General features: G+C 42.2%; 1 protein-coding gene across 3 annotated transcripts; it reads left to right on the top strand.

Annotated features, from left to right (window-relative positions):
• Positions 1 to 894: 894 nt before the first annotated feature.
• On the top strand, positions 895 to 16,917 carry LOC141778900 (uncharacterized). 3 transcript variants are annotated; one of them, XM_074653441.1, is made up of 16 exons: positions 895 to 1,031; positions 4,055 to 4,202; positions 6,932 to 6,985; positions 8,063 to 8,118; positions 9,191 to 9,257; positions 9,973 to 10,098; positions 10,222 to 10,418; positions 11,102 to 11,242; positions 11,857 to 12,022; positions 12,113 to 12,281; positions 12,391 to 12,535; positions 12,642 to 13,226; positions 13,336 to 13,434; positions 13,574 to 13,711; positions 13,799 to 13,853; positions 13,933 to 16,917. In XM_074653441.1, the coding sequence occupies exons 1-16, from the start codon at positions 984 to 986 to the stop codon at positions 14,358 to 14,360; spliced, it is 2,622 nt and encodes an 873-aa protein (XP_074509542.1). In that variant the 5' UTR covers positions 895 to 983; the 3' UTR covers positions 14,361 to 16,917. The 3 variants fall into 3 exon arrangements, with proteins under 3 accessions (XP_074509542.1, XP_074509544.1, XP_074509543.1); XM_074653442.1 differs by lacking the exon at positions 895 to 1,031 and adding an exon at positions 2,888 to 3,220; XM_074653443.1 differs by lacking the exon at positions 11,102 to 11,242.
• Positions 16,918 to 23,195: the final 6,278 nt, after the last annotated feature.

Below are 23,195 nucleotides of genomic sequence, written 5' to 3'. Positions count from 1 at the left end.
GGGTACCCATATGTTGAGGTCAAAGGTCATGGGACCTCTTTGAAAATGGCCATGCCAGATTTTCCTCGCCAGAATTTAGCTTAAGTTTGGAGCGTTATTTAACCTCCTCCTAATCGACGAGCTAGTAGACATGGTTGGTACCAATGGATTCTTTAGGTTTTCTAGTTTCACATGACGCCAGTATCTTCACTCTAGCTTTAAAACTGAGCCTGCTACAACCTCCAAAAGACCAAGTGCGTTAAAGAAATTAATGGCGTGAAAACAAATTTGCGTTCACGCGTTACTATCACCTTAACTTTGACAGCCCTAAAAATGACATGTACCTCAATAGGAGATTTTATCCATATTTTCGCACCCATTACACTCATTAATTTCTAACTTTCTTACACTTACAGTAGTCTCCTCCTCCTCTATTCCATCAAAGATGGCGCCCTAACTAACAATCGCTCCTCGCCGTCTTGTTGTGGAAGCTCATTGAAGTGCTGCGTCCATGTTGTTAAGGTCACTCTGAGGCTTCGGCCCTTAAATCAATGCTGCTCTGTCAGTAACGCACAACAGATTCTGGTCCCCTAATTGACACCACTGGGCTGTTGCATCGCTGAGCCCACAAGCTCCTCAGTGCATGATGATGATGAATATTCAACCGGGCCGAGTGTGTGAGATCAGCAGTCCAGCTGCAGACGTGCGTGTACAGTACAGTATAGTGTGTGTGTGTGTGTGTGTGTGTGTGTGTGTGTGTTGGTAGCTATCCAAATTGCACACAGCTTCAAAGTGCAGTGACTGACAGACAGATGGATGATGGACAGAGGGCGGACAGATATCTGTGTGGTCTGTGTGTGTTTGAAATCGGCCCGTGTGTGTGTTTGTGTTGCGTGAAGTGGAACGGGCAGCAGGGCTTCAGAGTGGCACGAGGCTCATGGCCAAGTGATTGAAGTGATAAAGGTAGAGGAGGGGAGCAGAGAGGGACGAGAATAGAGCCGGTGATGAACGAGCAGGGAGAGGCAGCAGATGTAATGAAGTGTGTTCGGCTGGTACGTTTTTACTCTCTTTGATACATTCGCCACTTTGATACGTTTGCTGTACATCCGCTCTGGTGCATCACAGACGTCCCATTATTGCCACTGGGAGCCAAAATGATGGAAAGTTAAACTAACCATGGATGGATTTATTTTTCTTTGTCATTGCACAGTTTACCCATGTGAGGGCACACTCTCACTTATGATGTGTTGCATGTGCTGGCTCATTCCCTATGCTGCTGTCTCTCAGCTCTCTCAAATGGTGGAGGGATACTCACGCCAGGGTGAAAGGCAGAAGACAGCCTGGGGGAGAGCTGGATCTACATTGAAACTCTGCAGTTTCAGCAGCGAAGGAGGCAGCTTTGACATAAATATGAAATCGCCCATGAATATACTTGTACTCCTGATGCTTCTTAGCGTGTGTGTTGCACAAAAAGATCCAGAATTAAACAGAGACATATGATATTTCACAAGGGAAAGGGTTACAGCGTGCAAGCCTCCTCGCTCACCAGACACAGTGCAGGATTAACACTATGGAGTATATGTGTGTGTGTGAGTGAGAGTGGGAGAGAGGGAGGGTAACAGGTGTTAATCAGAGAGGGAGCCCAGGCTGTAGAGGAGAGGGTGTAGCTGTGGAGGAATAAGCAATTACATCACCTTTCCCTCAATAATGTGCCAGTGTTTGTAGGTGTGTGTTACGTGTGTGTTTGTGTGAAATGCATTTACAGGGCATGAGAGAAAAAGCTGTCAAAGGTGAGCTTCTATAATGACGCAAAAAACACAGGCGCACTGTGCAAATGGCGCCTGAAAGAGCCGCCCGTGGTCCATAACCATGTATTAAATTAAGGTTCCCATTCATTTTGTTTTCCATTAGTTGTTCCATGGCAACAGTAATTGGCCCGTGCAGTGCTATCTCTCTGCTCTCCGATTAGAAGTCTTTCTTTCCACATCAGATAAAATGGCAGCAACCCCCTCCCCCCATCTAGTTTCCCCTGTATCGGCTCTCTTCCTGTCCCCGTAGTAAAGACTTCCCCAAGTGTTGAGCCCTCCCCTTCCTCTCCAACTTTTCTCCTCTGCCTCCCCCTCTCTACCTCCCCTCTCCGTCTCCCACTCTCTACGACCTGCTGAACCAGCACACGCCAGCCTGTCCGTCAAATCGACTGAACAGGTGCTCCAGCTACAACCTCACTTCCCCCACTTTCCCCCCCCTTCTGCAGCCCTAAAGGCACACACACACACACACACACACACACACACACACACACACACACACACACACACATGTAGAGCGCATGCACACACACTCTCTCTCATGTTCACCCAAGCTGGAAGCTTGAGGTGAAACCCGGGTGAATTAGCCTGGCACCGTCCGGCGCTGATACATACTGTAAAGTATATGCTGACAGACACTGACTTACTGACCTGTGACTCTCAGTGGCGTCACACACACACGCACACGCAATACACACACACACGCAAACAGTGCTAAATCACTTTAAGAGGCTGACCCAAAGGTGTCTTGACAGGAGCATATGAGCCTGCAGTTCTGCTGCAGTACATGATTTGATGCCAGTCCAAAACACTCCGGGGCTTTTCCTCGCTGCCGTGTAATAAACCGTCTCTTTATCCTGCCTTCACTTTTCTATATCCATCACATTATGTGGCAATTCAGCTTCCTCACATTAAGGAACTGCACTAGCGTCATCAGTGAGTCGACTTTTTTTCGCCAAAGTCAAACAAGCACAAAAGTGCTTATTGTCTTTGAATCTGCTCTTTAGTCAATCAGTCAGCAGATGTCAGGGGGGGGGGGGGGGAGTGGATGACTGCTAAAAGGGAGGGAGGGGGGAGACGAGGCCATGGAGGGGGGAAGGGGTAAAGTTTGACAGTCGCTCACAGTTGGCACCAAGGATCCAGGATGCTTTGGGGCGGATGGAGAGAGAGGGGGGCAGAGAGAGCGAGGCAGAGGTAGAGAGGGTGAGTTTCTATCGCAAGGGGACGAGGGAACCACTGATCCTCTTTCTCTTAGCATTTCACCTTTAGGGGAAGTGTAGAAGGATATGAAAAGAACATGAAAGAAAGAAATCGTCATTAAACGCACCACGAAGTCCTCTCTTTTTCCTCTCTTCCTCCATCTTGCTCCTCTCTCAATTTAATCTTAAATCCACTCCAATTTCCCCCCAAGGGACTCAATTCTCTCTCTTCCTGTAAGTATTCTCTTTCATTCTCTTGCTTTTATTCTCTCGCAGTGCCTTCTTGTGTGAAATAATACCTGTGTCAGCCAGACATCTCAATCAATTGCTTGTTATTTGCTTGCACTAATGAGTGAGTGGCCTTCTTTTTTTGACTGTAAATAAGTGAGGTGTGTGTGCATTTTGGGAATAGAAAGAGCACTGTGGTGATTTAGTATGCATAACCTCAGCTATACAGCATGTGTGTGTGTGTTTGTTTGTGTCCCTTCAAACAGGCCTCCTTTGGGTCTTCTGTAGCAGTTCAAATCAATATTGTTAATAGGTTGTATGTGTGTGTGTACCAACGCAGCTTATGTAGATCCCAAGCTCTCTCTTCTTTTAGTGCATGACACATTTGCTGTCATAGAGTAAGTGTGTGTGCTGTACTGTAGGTGTTGCAAGTTCATGTTTGTCCGTCACAATCAGCGTCCTCCAGCCCTGACGTCTAAGAGTATCTGCTGGGGCTCCTGTCTCCGTCGCTCTCCTCCTCTTCCTCCTCGCTCTGTCTCTCTAAAAGCCTCCTTGTCTGTTTAATTCTCTGTGTCGTTAGTTGTGTCTCTGTGGGTGGGCCTCTGTGACTCTCTGTGTGATTATGACAGGCCGTCTATAGGGAGGCCTGCCGATGCCAGAGCAGCTCACCGCAGTGCTCAGTCCGCCTGTAGGTCTGAGAGGCTTTGCGTCTCTATTTCCCCTCTCCATCTATCTCCTCTGTGCTTTGCGTGCCTCTATCAATATCGGTTTGTGTCTATCAATGGATTAACAAGCATCTGTCTCTCTTGCTCCCCTGCTTCCTCTGCTCCCCTGCACCAGCGAGAGACACAAGGAGAGGGGTCCATTCCTCCTGGTCGAGTGACACCAGGCATTTCCTCTCTCTACTTCCCCCCGTCACCCTCCCCCTCCACCATGACACTACTGGCCTCCGAGAGGTCGCTTCTCATCCGGAACAAGTTCCGCTCAGGTGAGGAAATCCTGCAGGAGTCTCAGCTCCAATTAAAGGAGAGAAAGATTTACTCTCCCCACAACAATGGCTTTACATCTCGGGGCATAATTGGCAACATTAGCATCGATATGTAGAGGCGAAGTGTTTATGAGGCTTATTGGCTGGTCAGTCACGTTGTCTATCATGTGATCAATAGAGTGAAGGTATCGATCATGGTGAATGGATTTAGTGATTGATACTCAGAGATGTCTTGAATAGAGGCTAAAGATCTCTGCATGTTGCTGTGTGACACTTCAACCATGACGTGTTTGTTGATATGCATGGGAAAACAGACAGTGGGCCTTTATCAGGAAGCTCCTTTTTATTGAAACCCTTCTAAATATCATGCCGCCCGAGTGAGTGACAGCCCCCTCATTTGCATAATGAAGCAGAAATGCATAGAGAAATGTAAAAAGAAATGTATAAAGGAAAGAATACAAAAATAAATAAGTTTGGGGAATAAATAAGGAATAAGGAATAAGAAATGCTAAGGAAAAATCCTGCAGAAATAAATAAATAAATACATTTAAAAATAAATATAAAATAAATAAAAAACAAATGCAAAAATGTATAAGTAAATATAAAATAAATTAAAAAAAATTAAAAATAAATTTAAAAATGGATACAAATAAATGCATAAATAAAAGGTCAAATTAAACAGAAAGGTAAATAAATAAGGGAATTAATAGAGAGATAAATAAATAAAGAAGCAAATTAAAACAGAAATATCAATTTATGTCACATTTTATTAATTAATTAATGGCTACATTTATTTTAAATGTTATTTTGCTGCATTTAAGGACATATTTATTTATTTATCGAGTCATTTATTTATTCATTTGTTTATTTATTTTTGGTTCCGTCCTCCATAGTGAAGAAGTTCTAGTAGAAACCTAAACTACAAGTATAAACTTGGAATTGAGCATGATATGTCCCCTTTAAAGCCCTTCTTAAATTTCTATAGCATTAAATAAGCATGTCTAAAGAAGCAACAATCAAAGTTAAAGTTTGGAAAAAAGATCCTGAGTTATTGATGATGATATCCTCTCACAGTCTTAAGATGTCGAGGGCAAAAATAGACAAAGAATAGCTGAAAATAATTCTAAATGATATCACAGATCTTAATAATCTGCTGTATTATTTGTACTGATTACACCTTTCAGGAGACAACTGGCATTTTGTGACAAACAGCATTGAACAACCTTCCTATTTAACTGCATAATTCAAGTTTCCCTACAAGTTGTAGCGGCTGCTGTTGTGTTCCCAGGCAGCTGTCGTTAACGGCTGGTAAAATAGAGAGGCGGGGAAATGACACAGACGCAGTCCCCTAGGTGTGCAAACACCTGCTGGAAAACGTGATTCCTCAGGGCAGCTGCTCTGTTTGACATCATGTATGTACATAGCTGAGAGTCTCTGCTCGGCTATAAAGTCTGCCGCTACATCAAACTGATCCTGATCCTTTATGGAAAAACCAGCAGCCATTGTATGATATGAGTTCTTATTCATTGTTTAATTTTTAACAATTATATCTGTTTTTGTTGACCATTGACATGAAGTGTTTCCAATGTCACAGAGTAGACACATGCTAGATGTGAAGATGTGTCAATCTTATGAAAATGTGGTAATCCTTATGTTAAAATAACGTACAGCTGCAACGATTAATCGACTCGAGTAATTTTTTTAAAGAAAAAAGTCAAAACTCTTCCATTTCAGCTTCTTAAATGTGATTTTTTTCTGGTATCTTTACTCCTCTATGACAGTAAACTGAATATCTTTTTAGTTGTGGACAAAATAAGACATTTGACGAGGTCATCTTGGGCTTTGGGAAATACTGATGGACATTTTTCACCATTTTCTGACATTTTATAAACCAAACAACTAATCGATTAATCGAGAAAACAATCATCAGATTAATCAATAATGAAAATAATCGTCAGTTGCAGTCCTTCCCAACCCTTAAAGAAAAATCTACTTGCAACACCTCATCACATCTGAGTTTTAAGAAGCCTGAGGAGGTGAAAAATTCATAAAACATGAAATATTAATGACTTGTATCGGGCCTCCAGTTCAAATACAAAACAATCTACACACACTAAAATCAAACTGTGATAATCACTGCTTCCCTAACCTGTTAAGACGACAGAGCACGGAGCGTTAATCTGCTTTAAATCCAGATTTTAACAACGTTGAACTTTTGTTTTGGGTCGTCAGAGAGGGTAGTATAGTTAGCAGCACAAATGAGGATGACGTGAGGAAGACGGGATGTGAGAGGCTTGTGGAGAGAGCGGGACAGCTGAAGGGGGGATGGGACCAACAGAAATAGACATACTGAGAGATAAATAGTTACTGCCCCCCCTCCCACCTCCCTCAGCCCTCCCCTTCCCTCATCAGGTCTCTCAGGTCTCAAAACTCACTGAAATGTATCATGCCCTACCCTGCTTCACCTGTCTGTGTATGTACTGAATGCTAATGTGTGCGGTGTGTAGATGTGTGCAGGCATGCTGGGAGATATATAATCTATAAGCCTTGCAAAGTCATGGGGTGATATGAGTTACACAGCCATATCATTTATCAGTGACCGTGCAATGCTCAACTCTTACCTTTCTGTGTCCGCCACTTCTTTTTCCCGGATCATTTGTCCTTCAAATCAAACATCAGTGTAACTTTAATATTTCATCATTTTTTGAATCTGTACTCTTGTCTTTCAGTCCTGCAGCTGAGGATTCAGAACCGGAGGCAGAGTGAAATCAATGCAGACTCTGGTTAGTCTATGATGTGTATCATTTACAGTGAGATTGATCCATGTACACTATGACTGCAGGGAGGATTTCATATTAATCATCTTCAGGTCACTTCTTTCCACTGGCACATGATTTGTAAAAGGTTTTTCTATATTGACCAGCTTTTACTTTCCCTTGATTTCACTGTTTGGGTGTCTAAATGTTGTCTTTAATTACATTTTGACTTATTACTGCATATCTAATTCCATAATTCCAGCAATAACCAAACAACATTATTAAACTTGAACATTTATGCCACGAACATGATGCAAAATTCTCATTATATTCACATTAATAAGTCTGCACACATACAGCAGGTATCAGAGATGTAAATGAATGCATCCTTTCATTATTATTATTATCATGAGTTTTGAATTGCAGATAACATGCATTGATTTTGCCAAGATAATTTATGTCCAAAACTTGGAAAGAGAGTATAATGGTTGCTCAACCGTAAAGCAAAAACGTGTTGGGTGCTCTTGGAAAACGGAGGAAAAAACAGGAAAGACAGGAAGGCAATTCAGGCACTCAAAAATATTAAAACAAGTGGCAAACGAAGAAGGAAATATATTAAAAAGCCGTTATTATAGTGACTAAATCATTAAAAAAAAAAACATGTTTTGACCACTGTAGGTCTTCGTCTGGCCTTTCAACAAAACTAACAATATGTTCTGAATATTAAGCAGATAACAAATTGTGCTATACACATAAAATACACATGAATTTATCCAGATCTGTGCTGCAATTGTGATAAAGTCTAGTCTAGAGTGTAGACATACAAAAAAAAACTATCTTTGTAGACAGGCTGTGCACCTTGGTTCAGTTCCCTCCTCGCTGTCTGAGGTTGAAGCAGGTTGCACAAGAAGCGCTGCACATTCGGATGCCTGCCAACACAAAAGAGCGCCTCAGATGCTCCATGCTGTAACTTGGAGAGATGAGCTGAAGTCTGAAAGGGCTTTGTTGATGCACTGGTTCACCTGAGTTGTTCCTCTACTATGCTAGCATCCTCTGCTGCATTGTCATTTCATCATCTAACCACTTCTTGTCTGTTTTTCGCAGGGTTGAAATCGGCTTGTCCCCCTAAAAAAGCAGAGAAAAACCAGAGTGAAGCTCTGGTGAGTAGCATCCAGTTTCTCAAAGATATACAGCAGCATGACATTTAGATCAAATACTGATTTTGATGCTGTATAGCTGCCATATAAAGACATTTTTCCCAACACAAATGTTTTTAAAAAAAATGTATATTCATTTGTATAGTTGATTATATTTGATAGAACAGGATGAGACCACATTTTGGAATTGTGAGAAATGATTAAGTATAGGTCAGTGTTTCATCCACCATTAAATGGGTTAATGGTCTTATGTGTGGACCCATTTGTACTGCCCTTACGAAAAAACTGTATACTTGAAGTTTATTTTATCAAGTAAACTGAAGTAAAGTTCAAGTATATTTCCCAAGTATACTTTATATAATGTATACTAATATCAATGTACTAGTAGTATACTTGTAAGTGTACTACTTCAATACGTCTTGGGACTAAAGTGGCCCACTTTTGTTTTTCTTTTAAGTGTACTTTAAGTGTAAGAATATTAAACTTTAAGAACACAACTAGTTTACATCTAAGTTGTATTTTGTACTGCAACTATACTATGAAGTGAACTATACTACGAGTGAACTTATAGGTATACTGTTAGTTTACTAGTTATATACTTGTAGCCCACTTTTTAGTTTATGAAAGTACACTTTAAAGTATACTCTCAGTAAACTACTAGATTAATAGTTTTTACTGCAAGTAAACTTGTACGTTTTCTTTAACTTATATTATGTATATACTTTATCAGTATGAGCCAAGTTTACGTACTTTTCTGTATACTCGTCAGTATAAGCCGAGTATACTTAAGTATAATTTTGTTAAGTATATCTCAGACAGGTACATAAAAGGTAAACTGAAAGCTCTTTAAGTCTAAAAGAAGTATACTAATAGCACACTTGAATAAACTTATTTTTGGTAAGGGTGGTTTCAGTGGTGAATCTTCAAAGACCTTGGAAATGTTCTGGGGGAAACACTGCTGTACATTAGTATTTCATCAGACTATACAGAAGTTTTATGTAGCTTTCCCCTGAATGAACTGCATTGTAATCTGTGGGCCCTGGCTGTTGGTTTGACCTGCTGTTTCCTGTTGCAGCGTCTAACTGTTGACGGTCCCGCTCAGAAGTTGCCCCCTTGTGGTCTGAATACTGAAACTGCACAAGGTGATGCCCTGCCTACAGTAATGTTGTTGTCCCCTTCCTGCTTTACCCTGTTTGCTGCCAGCAAAGTGGCACATCTCCCTGCCTCTCTCTCTTTCTTTGTGTCTGTATTTTATCTGCTCTCCGCTCCCTGTACAGTACAGTGCGAGGAAATGAAGTGTGTAAATCTGGCAATGGGCTCGGTGTTTCATCAGCTGTCAGTTAAATATATATTGCTAGCACTCTAACTCTGCATTTTAAGCAGCCTGCAAACATATCAGTGATTGACAGCGCATGATAAACCTGCCCCTCCAGCGATCAGAGTCATCATTTAGCCTACTGACATCTTTCTCTCTTTATCTCTCTCCCTTAACCTTCCTTTTAATTTGAAAAGATTATTATTATAATATCAGGCCTTTCAAACTATCTGATTTTCCTTTCTGCCCTTTAAAAAATGTTGTGTGAATGTGTTTGTACGTGTGTTCATATTCAAGGGAGCACATCTCCCTGTGGACAGGAGTGTTTAATATTTGTTGTTGCTTCTGCTGGTTTGAATTGGGACTGACTGCCTGTGGCAACACTGTTGTGCATGCTCACATCACATATGTTCTGAAATCCTGTTGCTTCTCTCTCTTTCCAATCTCCTCTCCTCTCTCTCTCTCTGCTGATCTCCCATCTGTCCCCCCATCTCTCCACTTATCTGCGCCATTCGTCCGTCCTTCTCCTTCTCCCCCTGCAGAGAGGACTGTGTGTGGCGCCCAGAGGCAGAAGAAGGCTCGCCAGACGCAGGACCTCACTGAGAGGATCCAACGTCCGCCCGGGCCCTCGGAGCAACAGCACGAACGCACGCTGCCCCTGGAGAACCGTGAGTCAACACGCATCTGCATGCACCGGCACACACAGAACAAAGTCACACACATTCTATTTCCCATCCAATCTCGCCTCCTCCTCTTTTGACCTTACCTCCTTTCACTTCTCATTTCCTCAGGCCCTGCCTCTTTCCCTCTGTCCGCTGATGTCTTCGAAGATGACATTTCCTCCTGCCACTCCTCCTCGCCTGCTGAGCAACATGGCGTTCACCAATCACCAGCCTTTTCTTCATTGCCAGGGCTCTCGGGTGACCAACTACTGAGCGACTTCTCAGCTTTGGGCCCGCCCCTTAACCACAGCCCTGGTCATGCTCAGGTGAGGAAACGGCACTGAGATTTAGTTTTGATTAAAAAGGACCTATTATGCTTTTGTGCTTTTTCCCTTTCCTTTCGTGTTTTATATCATTTTATGTGCATGTAAAAGGTCTGCAAAGTTACAAAGCCCAAAGTCCACGCCAAAGGGAATTACTCTCCCCTACAGAAACACTGCTCCTGCCTTTTTTTCCGTACTGTGGTGATGTCACCAAGTAACACATTTGCATAATACCTGTCTAGCGGCTAGTTTGGCACGCCCTCAAACAAAGCTAGTTAGAGCGGAGCTGGAGTGGAGTCTGAACAGTTTGATTTGGTTGACCTATCACAACAGAGTGGGCTAGCTGACCAATCAGAGCAGACTGGGCTTTTCAGGGGGGGTCAAACAGAGCGTTTCAGACACAGGGATAAAAGAGGTGCTGCACCACAGCCGGTATGAGAAAAATGAAGTGTTTTTTTAACATTAAAGCGTGTAAACATATTCTAGTAGAAACCCAAAATACAAGTATGTACCTGAAAATGAGCATAATAGGTCCTCTTTAAGACTCTTGTTTTTTGGGAGCAACAAGGAAGTAATTCCCACCAATAAGCTCAGAAAAACACATTAAAGTGAATATTAACAGACCCATGAGTTTATAAATAGCCTTATATGTCAACTCTGATAATCTGATATTCTGCATTCTTCAGTCTGGTTTGGCGTTGCTCCCGGCAACCGAGGGCATCAGGCAACCTATGAGTGTAACACTGAGTGAATCAAACTCCATGGCATCAACTGGGAGACCAAATGGGATGTATCTGACCTCTCAGACCACACCCCTGCTGCCAAAGGTAATGTGGGGTTAGTGCCTACTAATGCCGTCACATACAAATCCCCATTGCTTTGACTTTTCATTTTGTGGCTCATTTAAATTTCAGAAGGGTCTCTATTGTTTGGAATATTTTCATGACTCCTCAAAATAACATTATAATGTCAAAAATGCAAACAAATTACATGTGGCAATACGACATTTTCAGCAAGAAAAGCAACATTTAGATTGTGGATGTGCTTGCTACAGCATAAAAATTAAAGAGCACTGCAGAGGTCTTCAACCTAACAGGGTGGTCACTCGTCTGTTTTGTCAAACACAATGCTCCGCTCTAAGCTGCTCTGCATTCATTACTGTCAATTTGCACTTCTGGGGGAGCTCAGTATTTGCCCTGTAGGTTAACACATTCACACACAGGCAGCATGGCTGTATGTCAGAACCAGCACATGCTGTCATCTGGAGATTTGTGAGGCATTTGTACATTTCATGTTAGAGTTTAACCTTGACACGGGGCAAATACTGTCAAACGGCGTGAAACGACTTGGCATTTTCTCTGCGATATTTTATACGCCACTCTTGGAATTACTCACTCGAACCTGGTTACAGTTAAAATGTGAGTAATGTGTGTCTTTACAGACAGCTCGGCCTCCCAGTCCCACCTGCTCCTCCACCCTGCCCCCCTCCCTCAACTTCAACCATCTCCCCCGCCCACGGAAACCGCGGGACACCAAACCCAAAATGAGGAAACTCAAATATCACCAGTACATTCCTCCAGACCAGAGAGGAGGGTCTGGGACTGGAGGTACCAATATAATGCTTTTACTTTCCTACATTTATTCAAAAAATTCCTGTGATGTGTTTGAATTTAGCCTAAACAACTGTTTATTTCCAGGAGGAGCCAAACAGAAGAGCCCTACTCCGACCCAGTCTTTAGACCCAGCCTACTCCCATATCTTGAAGCAGCAGCAGGTCTTCCTCCAGCTGCAAATCCTCCAGAACCAGCAGCAACAGCAACAGCAGCAACAGCTACAGCCACAACAACAGCTCACTGTTGTGCCCAGGTATGCAAACAGATGAGCCAACGAGTAAACTAGGCAGATATCTGCTTTATCAATGAGATGTTATTCCTCAGATAGTTTGGGTGAGTTAATATTTCTGTAAATCCTCCAGCGGAGATCACAATGATCTTGTGAAGTCCTCCGGAGCCATGCCCCTGAATCCCCAACCTGTTCCCGCCACAACAAACCACACCCCTACAGACACAAACCCCGCGTCCAAGCCTGAGCCTCTCCCTGCAAATCTTGTTGATCTAACGGTAAGAAAAGCACTGAAAGAATGATAACTATTATTTACAATTCATGGTGAAGACAAACTCTTAAGCGTCCTTTGCCCCTCCACCTTCACCTCTTCCGTTTCTTCAGGTGTCAGAGTTGCGGCAGCAGCTGCGTAAGCGAGGCCTCCCCGTCTCCGGCACCAAGCCTGCTCTGTTGCAGCGTCTCCGCCCGTTCCAGCTTCCCCACCTTTGCCTCGCCCCTGCTCCCCTCTGCCAGCTGGGTACCAGCCTGGAGCCCCTCGCCTCCTGCCCCCCGCTGCCGCCCAGCCAGAGCCCCGGCTCCAGCTCGAGCTCTGGACGAGACTCGCCCAGCAGCAGCCCGAACCAACAGGTGTACATCCCGGACAGGGGAGTTCCTAACGGGATTCTCAGTGACGCGCAAAACGGAATTTTGAACAACGTGCCGAGTGGTTTCTCGAATGCCGCCTCAGTCAGTTTGGCGGGCGAACAGTGTCTTTCCAACGCCGTGTTCCTGGCTCCTGCCAGCACCGCCTCAGGAACTCCAAGTCCCAGTCTACCCATGTCGTCCTCCTCGCCCCTGCAGTGTGGGACTCCCTGGAGAACGGAGAACGAGCAGCAGCAGCAGCAGCAGCAGGAGCTGAGTGTGGAGCTGGAGATGAGGGAGAGGTTACGGAGCAGGCCCAGGGACCGCTCCACCAATGCCGGCAACGAGGTGAGCAAAGACAGGCTTGGGTCTTTGGTCTATGATGAGTTGGAGATTAACAGGATGACTGCTTTCCAGAATTACAATCATTCATGTTTTTTTTTTATTATTCCTCCAGTCTTGTGGAGGATCCCTTCATCCGTTCCTGCAACAGGATCCTGGATGCTCCAGAGGGAAGCCAGAAACGGACGCACAGACAGAGGTGTTGTTTACGCAGGTAAACACACAAATCAATACACACGTATCGTGGATAATCGCTTTTCAAGGGCACGCTGCATGGCCTTCAATCTAGAAAACTGGTGAAACATGTGAGCATCACCCACCTGTCAACTCATTTACCCCTGCTTTCTAATCAGGTGTTTTGCTGCCAGCCGTGTGATATGATTGGCCAGGATTTTGAGCTGCCGGTGCAGATTACAGCAAGTCCAGTTCAGACCTTGCCCGGTGTTCGTAGCTTGGAGGAGGAACTGCAGGAGGCTATCCAGAAAGCACAGGTTAGAGTCAGTAGATGAACAGGAAGAGATGACCAAGAGTTTCTTTTTTGCACAGTGGGATCATTTAAGTGTTTCTTTTGGCCACAGATGGACCCTCGGCAGTCCATAGATGACATCCTGGATGAGCCCATGACATGTGTTGGTGAGTAATAGTTAACAACTTAAATGGCACTCATATTTCTCTCAGTGTCCTGTGTCAATCTTTACTATCTCTCTTCCAGGCTCTGTCAGTGTCTGCGATCATAAATCCCCTGCCCACTCAGTCCCCGGCCCTTCGCCGCCGCCTCCTCCTCCTCAAGCCGATCAGCCCCAGGCCTCCCAGCAGCACAAGGACGACAGCTTCCTGCCCTCGCCTCTTTGCTCCTCCCTCTTGCTGGAGCTCCCTCCATCTCCCGCTGTAATAAACCCCAGCCAGGTGATCCCAGCTCCTCCCCCACCCCTCATCTGCACTTCCCCTCCGCCTTCCACCGGGAAGTCACGGAAACGTCGGGCCCCGACGTCGTTCGACGCCGCTGACTGGCTTGAAACGCTGACCTCTGGTCTCCGCCCGCTTACTCCACCGACAGCGCCTTTTGTTGAGTCAGACTTCAGTCTGGATTCAGACCTGAATGTCAGTCGAGTGTTGGATCTAATGATAGAGCAGTGGTGAGGGTTTGTGTGCACATATCTGTTTGTATGTACAGTAGGTGTGTTGATGGTCATGAATGGGGCAAACATGCATCCCACTGAGGGCACAAGATTGTGAATAATGGCCTACATCTGTCCGTCCATCCATCATTGAAAGGCTGTCAGAGTCCTTGGCTCCACGCAATGTCGAGAGCTGGATTCATTGCAGCGAACAGATTAAACATGACTTCAACGAGGCAACGAGAGCACAAACACACACGCACACGTAGACACGGTTTAAAAGCAATTGGGCTCAGCCAGAAACGGCAAACAAGCAACACATCTGTGGATTGACACACTCCGCAGCACAATGTTTGCAGTGCAAAATAAAAGAAAACCTGGTGGCATATTAATTTAAACATGCTTCCTGGCTGCGCTGGGAAAATGTTGTTTCTGACTTATCTCCAAAACCCGTTGTCGGATTGGGTCGAGTGTGGCCCCTGGTGTTGACTCAGTCATTGAGTCCTAGCCATTCATAAAGCCCATTTAGAGAGTGTAAAAGCCAGACAGAGCACGCAGCTTGTGTGTGGCTCCAGACTTTAACCCCGGTGCCAGACACACAGTCGGCATGCAGAGGGAGAAAGCTGGCAGAAGCTGCAAACAAGCGGTGTGTGTGTGTGTGAAAGCTTGTGTGTTAAGTATGTGTGTGTTCAGTATGTCTGACTGTGTGTGACTGAGCACACAAGGCTGCTTCTGTTTTGTATGTGTCAACACCCAACTGCTTCCATGTACATTTATTAGCATTAATGCCAAATGCACTTGTAGTTATTTGCTTATAATTAAGTGTGCGTGTGTGTGGTATGATTGAACTGTAACAGGATACGAAAGACACAGAGAAAAAAAAAAAAGCTGTGGATTTCTGTGTCCACATTTCAGACCAGACATTTCATTGTAGGCTCATTGCCAGCGGGCAATAACTCCAGTGTAGTTATCCAAGTGTAATCATCAGAACAGCCACATTACCTTGTTCAAGTCACCGTTCTCCAGGAGAGCAATCAGGCAACTGCCCCAAAAATAGTCCCCTGTACAAATGTGCCAATCAGACAACTGAGAGTTTCCTCATCGCTTTGCAAAAACAGGTGGTCATTTTGTTCCCTGATTAACCCCCAACCGTGTCTGGCCCGCCACACGGTGCTTACCCTGCTACTAGCAAAGCCAGATTTAGCACAATTTATAACCCAACTCCAAAGCCACACCTGTTCACTTAGTCTGAATTAATTCCACACATGTATTATTTGACATTGTCAAATCTTTGCTGTACATTTTAATACACAAAACGACCATTTATATTAAAAAGAAAATGCACTGTAGAATTAGCACAAAATGTTTGGAGGATATGTAGCATGAGCGGAGGTGAGCTCGTCAGTTGAAGCTGATGCAGTAAAAACTGCCCATTTTCTTAATAGTGACTTTTATATTCTACATGATTTACTGGTCCTACAAAAATGAGCACATTATTTGTTTGCATAATATACTTTCAGTGAGTTATGTTCATTCTCAACCCCACTTAACATAATGACATTAATGTAAAAAAATCTGACAGAGGTTAGCTGCCATTAACCTCTGATAAATGTAATTTAGATACAAGATCTCATCTACATGAGGTTATATTCTGCCCTTAATTGGCTGTGTGTCCCATCAATCATTTTGGAGAGCTCTGATTGGCTCATTCCTATCTGGAACACTTGTAGTATTTGATATCTAACTGGACGTCCTTCTGTAAGACCAGTATATTTTGAAAAAATGTCCTCAGTCTCCAAAGTATTGTGTTAAGATAAAGGTTAAGTGCTGAGTGCAATATGATTCGTGTAAAGGGCACATAAACTGGCAGATCTGAGGTCATCATGTCATGTTTTTTTTGTACGCAAACGTGTTGCTGCCGGCCAGTTCCTTGTTCTGATGATAAACCGGTGTCTTACTAAGCAAGACAGCCTTGGTAAATTATCGGAAGAAGATATCTGTGCATAGGCAAACCTTCAACACACAGCTTTATGTTGAAGCAATTCTTGTACAGCTTTCACTACAGAGACTATGAAAAATGCAGCTGAATGTGGACGGATGGCTATGATAATCACAGCGATCAATAAACATTGCCTGCTGCATGAATAAAAAAAAGAAAATTGATTGGCAGGAGAGTAAGATGCTACCTCTTGTGACTTCCAGTGCTTTAGGGCCGACACCAGTGTTATTCTTGTTTCTTATTTAATTTCCAAACACTGGTGCAGAGGTTCCTGGAAAGCCCCTGAGACAGTTTCACAGGTTTGACTAAACCCCAGGTTTACTACTTCTGTTTTAAACTGGGTTTAAAAGTGTCCTGAACTAGATTTGAAGCTGGTTAGGATGGACGTCAACTGGAAACACTCGGGAGTTTCAGGTAACCGAGACTCTGTCGGCCACTTCTGCTGCTATAAATGCCTTATTGTGAAAATAACATGTTTGCTTTTATTTATTATGTAACTTATTAATGCAAAAGATATCAACCACTGTCCAAAAATTTATTTAAAAGCATTAAGAAAATTAAAGTCTTAATAGATTTTCTATTTGGTTCCTCTTTGTTGTTTTTCTTCATTGCTGTAATATGGTACATTGAAAGGATTAACAAGTGGATTGCTTCATCAAGAAAATAACTGATACATTTCACAAGAAACTGTCCTAAATGATGTCTTATCAAATATTGATGATCATAAAGTAAAATTAAATATTAATCTGCACCAATATGCTGCTTAAATATCCATGAAGCAGAACTAAAATCCACATGGCTTGATGGTTAATCTTCATAATGACACAGTATTGTAATGTGGAGAGAACGAGGATAATCTACTCCAGTCAATGATCATCATAAGGCAAAGGACCACCAAATGAAACTAAAAATATATTTTATTTTTCCTTGAAATACTTCATATTAAAACCTACATCCCATCAACAATACCATATTACTATTATATGCACTCAGTAGACAGTGTATTAGGTCGTACAGTATCTCAGAATCAGCTGACCTCCTGGGCTTTTCACACACAACAATATCTGGTGATAACCAGGAAGAGTGCAACGAATGAAAACCATCCAGTGAAGTTGAGGGGAAATGGGAGAATCATGGAAGCTAAAATACACACCAAAATGTGCAAATAACATGCATAAGCATAAACCAACATCCCTAAGAGACATCTTCAACACCACGTATAATCCTTGCCCTGAAAATGCTGGTTGTTCTGGAGGCCAAGGGCATATTAGGACACATTATTAGGTGCTGTCAGTCTGCATAATAATGTAAAAAAAATGGAAAAAGACCTGAGTACCCCCGAAGCACCTTCTGAAAATTTCTTCTAATTTTTAAAAAGTTTCTTTTTTTTTTTTTTTTTAACTTAGCGCTTATATGTACAACGGAGTGTTAGGGCCACATTGAGAGAAAAAAATCTGAGATTTAGAGAATGAAGTCATAATATTACGAGAATAAAGTCATAACTTTACGAGAAAAAAAGTTGTAAAATTACGAGAATAAAGTCATAAATTTACAAGAAAAAAGTCATAATATTACAAGTATAAAGTTGTAATTTTACAGGAAAAAAGTCGTAATGTTACAAGAATAAAGTCGTAATTTTACGAGAAAAAATTCGTAATTTTACGAGAATAAAGCCGTAATTTTATGAGAAAAAAGTCGTAATATTCCGAGAATGAAGTCGTAATTTTATGAGAAAAAAGTCGTAATATTACGAGAATAAAGTTGTAATTTTTACGAGAAAAAAAGTCGTAATATTACGAGAATAAAATCGTAATTTTACCAGAAAAAAAGTCATACATTTTACGTGTTATTTTAGAGGGGAAATAAAGCAGCGTGTGAAAATGAGGAACGTGGAGCATCTTGTGAAGTTATACTTTAGTAAAGGTTTCACAAATAAGGAATACCTAATCTTTTGGTACATCAGCACCACATTATCATCAGTATCAGGACCTTGAAAAGATTGTGCAAGAAACTGTGTTTATTCCGAAGAAATAAACCGAGATAAACTGCTGCTACCTGTCCAGAAGCAGGCTCAGGCTGCTATGTCCTCTCGCCTGTTTTGTTGGTTGATGTTAATATGTTTTACTAATATTACGACTTTTTCTCTCGTAAAGTTATGACTTTATTCTCGTAATAAAATCTCAGATTTTTTTTCCCCTCAATGTGGCCCTAATACTCCGTCGTATATATGAGAGTGAATCTAAGGAGATTAATTCATATTAAAACCTAAATAATTGTAGTAATTTCTCCCATCGACCTCAGTTGACCCCGTCTTCTGATTGGTTGCTCAGAGGTCACGTGTCAGAGGTTTGTTTTTGACGTGACGTCACTAACGTCAAATTGGATGAACTAGTTAGCTGTAAAATAAGCTACACGTCAGCCGAGAGGTAATAAAAATAACCTTTTGCGCTTTATTTGCTGGTCAGTTAAAGCGAGCGAGGGTGGAAGTTATCTGTGACGCAGGAAAATGTGATGATATTAATGTGTCTGCTGAACTTCACCTGCTGAAGCGCCATGTTGAAAGAATCAGAAGCCAACCGCCAAAAAACACCAGAGAAGAATAAGAAGAAGAAGAAGAAGAAGAAGAAGAGAGAAACAGAAGGGGATTTAACGCCATTTGTGTTATTAAGGCCACATCACGACGCTTTCCCAGACTTATTCAAGCTGGTGCGGATCTCTTAGACATCGTAGGCCACCTCAGCTGCGTGCTAACGGGAGGTTTCCTGCCTACATCGGCTAAAGATACCTGAGAACCATAAAACCTGGCTCTGCTGGCAGTTAGCTCCATGACAACTAACGGGCAGTCATCTCCATGACAACTAACGGTAAAGCGCTGGCAGTGTTCTTCTGTGACTGGTGAGTTAACATTAAACTGCATTAATATACTTTTGTCTTATTGTTTTTGGTCAGTTTGTGTATTGTGTCATTGTTAAAATTAGTTCCAGCTCATGTCCCATACAGTATTTTTTCTTTTTGACCGTTGGTGATGGACGGTTAGTGCAGTTTGAGTGTGACCAGGTGTTATGTCCAATAGTGTTCCTATATTATATGCTTCTTCTTCTTCATTTTACAATTTATTTTAAATAATTAATTGATCAATTAATTAATGTTTATTTCTGATTTATGAAACAACTTGGCACACAGTGCTGAGCTGCATCTCAAATTAATTGGTTCTCAGCGTTCAGATGATGTACACCACTTCTATGTGACATCTACTGTTGACCTGCGATCTCCCATGAAAGACCCCCTGTACCTCCTTAAAAAAGACAAACGTGTCTATTGTGGGTCTCAGAGGGTTAATGTTGTGAGCCTAGGTTATTGTTTTGTGTTCTGTAATGCATCTGAAAATATTTTGTGTGACTTCGGACTATGAAATGAGATATCGGCAACTGTGCATGGTCATATAGTGTTGTGTTGTTGTAGTTATGTCTGTACAGTCATAATGAGGTATTAATACAATCTTCTGCTCACATGTGCATGCATATTTAATCAAACAGACTTCCCCAGATCCTCATTTTATGGCAGTAAAAGGGGCATCATAATAAAAACACACTTGTTATTATTATTTATTGTAATCTTAATCAGTAATTTGTTTTTCAGGGCAAAGTATTTAGCACCTGCTATTACTAATTAAGCTCCCCCACCCACAATTATCTGTTGCTGCTGCTAAGTATCTCTACCAAATGTCATGGCAATCCATTCAATATTTGTTGAGACAGGCAGGAAGGCAATCCAGGCACTCCAAAGTACTAAAACAAGACGCAACGAGGGAGGAAATATATTAAAAAGCTTTTATTGTAGTGGCTTAATCATTAAAAAAGCCAAATTGTTGTGGCCTCACCTATATGGTATTGGCAACCGATGGGAGGCAATCACATGATCACCATAATACTAGAAAATATTACAAAATACCATGAAGAAATATCACAGAAACAAGTAATTTATGTACATCATCAAATAAAAAAGTACTCCCTAGTTTTTAACATAGGCTGTAAAACAAACTTCGGAACTTATACAGAGAGAATAAAAAATATATACACTTTACTTATTTACAGAAAACATGTAAAATCTATATCCTCCTTAAGACCAGAATACTTTAAGGCATCCAATCGATGGATCCAAAAATCCCTCTGGTAAAGTTTTTGTAACCCGTCACCTCCCTCTGACCAACGGACCAATTTGTTGAGACATTTTACTCAGAACCATAAAAATCAACCTCATTGTGGCTCTAGAGGAAAAGTTAGATGATTCATCCTCTAGGACGTCTGTACAAAATTCCATAACAATCCATCAAACAGCTGTTGAGATATTTCAGTCTTGAATAACATGGTGGACTGACCGATGGACGTTCATTGCCATCCACAGAGCCATGGCTAAAAAAATAGTTAATATGTCATTATTAAATGTGATAGCTGTTTTTCTTACTTGTTGTGTTGCCAGTGTATTTTATAATCCATGTTTTTTTTTTACATTTCTCAATATATTCCTGCTGCAAACTGCTCTACTGTAAACTGCGTCTCCTAATGAATGGAGAAACTTGGCTTAATAGAGCCACATGCATCTGACGGATGAGTCAGGATGTTTTTCCTCTCTGATGTCTTGCCAAACAACTCCTATTACTCTGCAATGCAAAAAGATGCCTAAAGGAAGTCTCCTTTTTCCTCATCTGGCTTCATAGTCTTCTGTAGTGGGAAAGGCGCTGTTGGTGCAAATGAGCTACCCCTATAAAAGCAGGTGGGTTGATTAATTAATTGATTGATTGATCACAGACCAAGATGTGCTGTGAGGATCCATCTCCATTCCTATCAAAGACAGGAATATAAAGATACAACAGACAATTCTTTGGATTTGCGTACAGCTCAGAGAGATCTAAACCAGCCTGTCTGTTGGTTCTACAGTGAGCCAAAGCTGCACATGTTGACAAGTTTAACCCTACGATACCTGTCTAGAGACCAGGCACAAAGGGAAGAAATAAGATGAGACAATTTACTCTCTTTGACTTATCCACCCGGGGGTGAGAGTGTGTTTTCACAGGGGTAATACTCCAAAGCTGTGACCAGGATGTAATGAGGGATTCTCTGTAATGGCCCCTCTAGCCGTTCCACATCACTTCCTCCCCCTTTGCAATAACCGCTTCCTGTGCGATTTCATGGGAATTAAAGGGAGAAAGGTGTGTTTCATATGTAAAGCAGGTAGCTCTGGCTGAGACGTGAGATGGTTTGTGTGGATTTCCTCCCTCCCTCCATCTTTCCCTCTCTCTTCCTCACTCTCTCTTGGGTCCGGGTTGGTGGTGGTGGTGGGGGGGGGGGGCTGGTTGAGGTAGGCTTTGATCACTGGCAGAAGGTCGCTATGGTTCGATTTCTGTGGCGCTCCTCTGAGAGGTTTGCTCTGCAATTATAAACCATGTGAGAGAAGGCAGAGGGATGTTAATTTCTCAGCAGCTACTGTAGTCCGTGTGTCAGTTAGCCAACAGCGAACATGAATCACGTTTACAGTATGAGGCAGAAAAAAGGCATTTGGTACCACAGCAGCCAGTACATGGGATGTAAAATCCATTTAATAATCTCTTTACTATGTGAGCTGTGTGGTTATAAGAGACTGAATGAAGGACTGCAAAAGTACGATGCCTTGAACTTCTGCTGGCTCCCCATCCACAGCCTCATACATACTGTAGATACCATAAAGTACTTACTTAAACCTGCAATAACGGATTTTTATAGCCTTGCTTACAATATCTCAATATATTGAATTGTTACCCCTGTATCATGATATATATCGTATCGGCAGATTCTTGCCAATACGCAGCCCTAATAATTCAGTGTTTGCTATAACTGTGGTTACACAATGTCACAGTTTCATAACTGAAAGAACTGTAGAAGCTACGATATCTATGGTGTCCTGATTCCTGCATTGTTGCCTAGTGAAATCTCCTCTTGCGCGAGTCACTTAATATGTATGTGTGTGCCGGTTTGTTTTGTGTGTGTGAGTGTTGTGTCACTCACTTGAAGCGTTGAGAAAAGCTGTAAAAACGTCAGAGGGAACTGACTTACTATGCGCGGGGGCCACTGTGACGCGGGAAAGCTGTCAATCTCTAAGACAACTGACAGATTCCCTCACTCAATTTATCAACCATTAAAACTAAAAAAAAAGAACAAAAGCAGAACAGTCTTGGTTTTAGATGTATCTTTATAATACAGTGTTGTACTGTGATATGGACCCTCAGGCACTGATCAGACAGAGCATGTTTTGCAGTTTGCTGCGTCTTTATTTCTGTATTGTTGCTAGGCAACCACCGAATGAGTGCTGAGGTTAGTTTAACACAAACCATGAACTGTAATGGTTAATAGTACAGTTTAAATGAATGAAAACAACTTACCTGAAATCTCAAGTACTGCACTAATTTGCCTCCAGGCCTGCTGCTTTCTGTTCATATGATGGTAACTATTGGTGCCTTCAAATGGGGTTGTGTTTACCATCATTACGAGAAGAGTCCATATGAACGCCCCCCTTTTGTGGTATTCATAACCTCGTAGGTGGAAAGTTTCTGAAAGCTCTGAGTTCATGAGTTGTGACGTGTTTGTTGACGTTGTCAGAAATGGCGGAGGCAATGGAAGTTCATTGTTCGGTACATAATAAGTGAATATATTGTAAATTTAGTCGTATATTGTAATTCTTTGTAATTGTATAATATGTCTGAGGAAAATGTTGATATTCCCAACGGCCTCATCTTTTTCCTCTGTCATTATGCCTTTGCATTTCCTGCATTATGTTACCCACTTGCTACCTTGATAAATTGTTAGCCTCTGTGGCTTCTAGACG

The sequence above is a fragment of the Sebastes fasciatus genome, chromosome 12 (assembly GCF_043250625.1).
Source record: "Sebastes fasciatus isolate fSebFas1 chromosome 12, fSebFas1.pri, whole genome shotgun sequence".
In the NCBI taxonomy this organism is placed as follows: Eukaryota; Metazoa; Chordata; class Actinopteri; order Perciformes; family Sebastidae; genus Sebastes; species Sebastes fasciatus.
This window is presented reverse-complemented; position numbering and strand designations above follow the sequence as displayed.

Coding starts and splice junctions, on each gene's coding strand:
- LOC141778900 (XM_074653441.1), top strand. CDS start 984: ATGAACGAGCAGGGAGAGGCAGCAGATGTAATGAAGTGTGTTCGGCTG. Junction 12,282..12,390: donor CAGCTCACTGTTGTGCCCAG/GTATGCAAACAG, acceptor TAAATCCTCCAG/CGGAGATCACAATGATCTTG. Junction 13,854..13,932: donor TGAGCCCATGACATGTGTTG/GTGAGTAATAGT, acceptor TCTCTCTTCCAG/GCTCTGTCAGTGTCTGCGAT.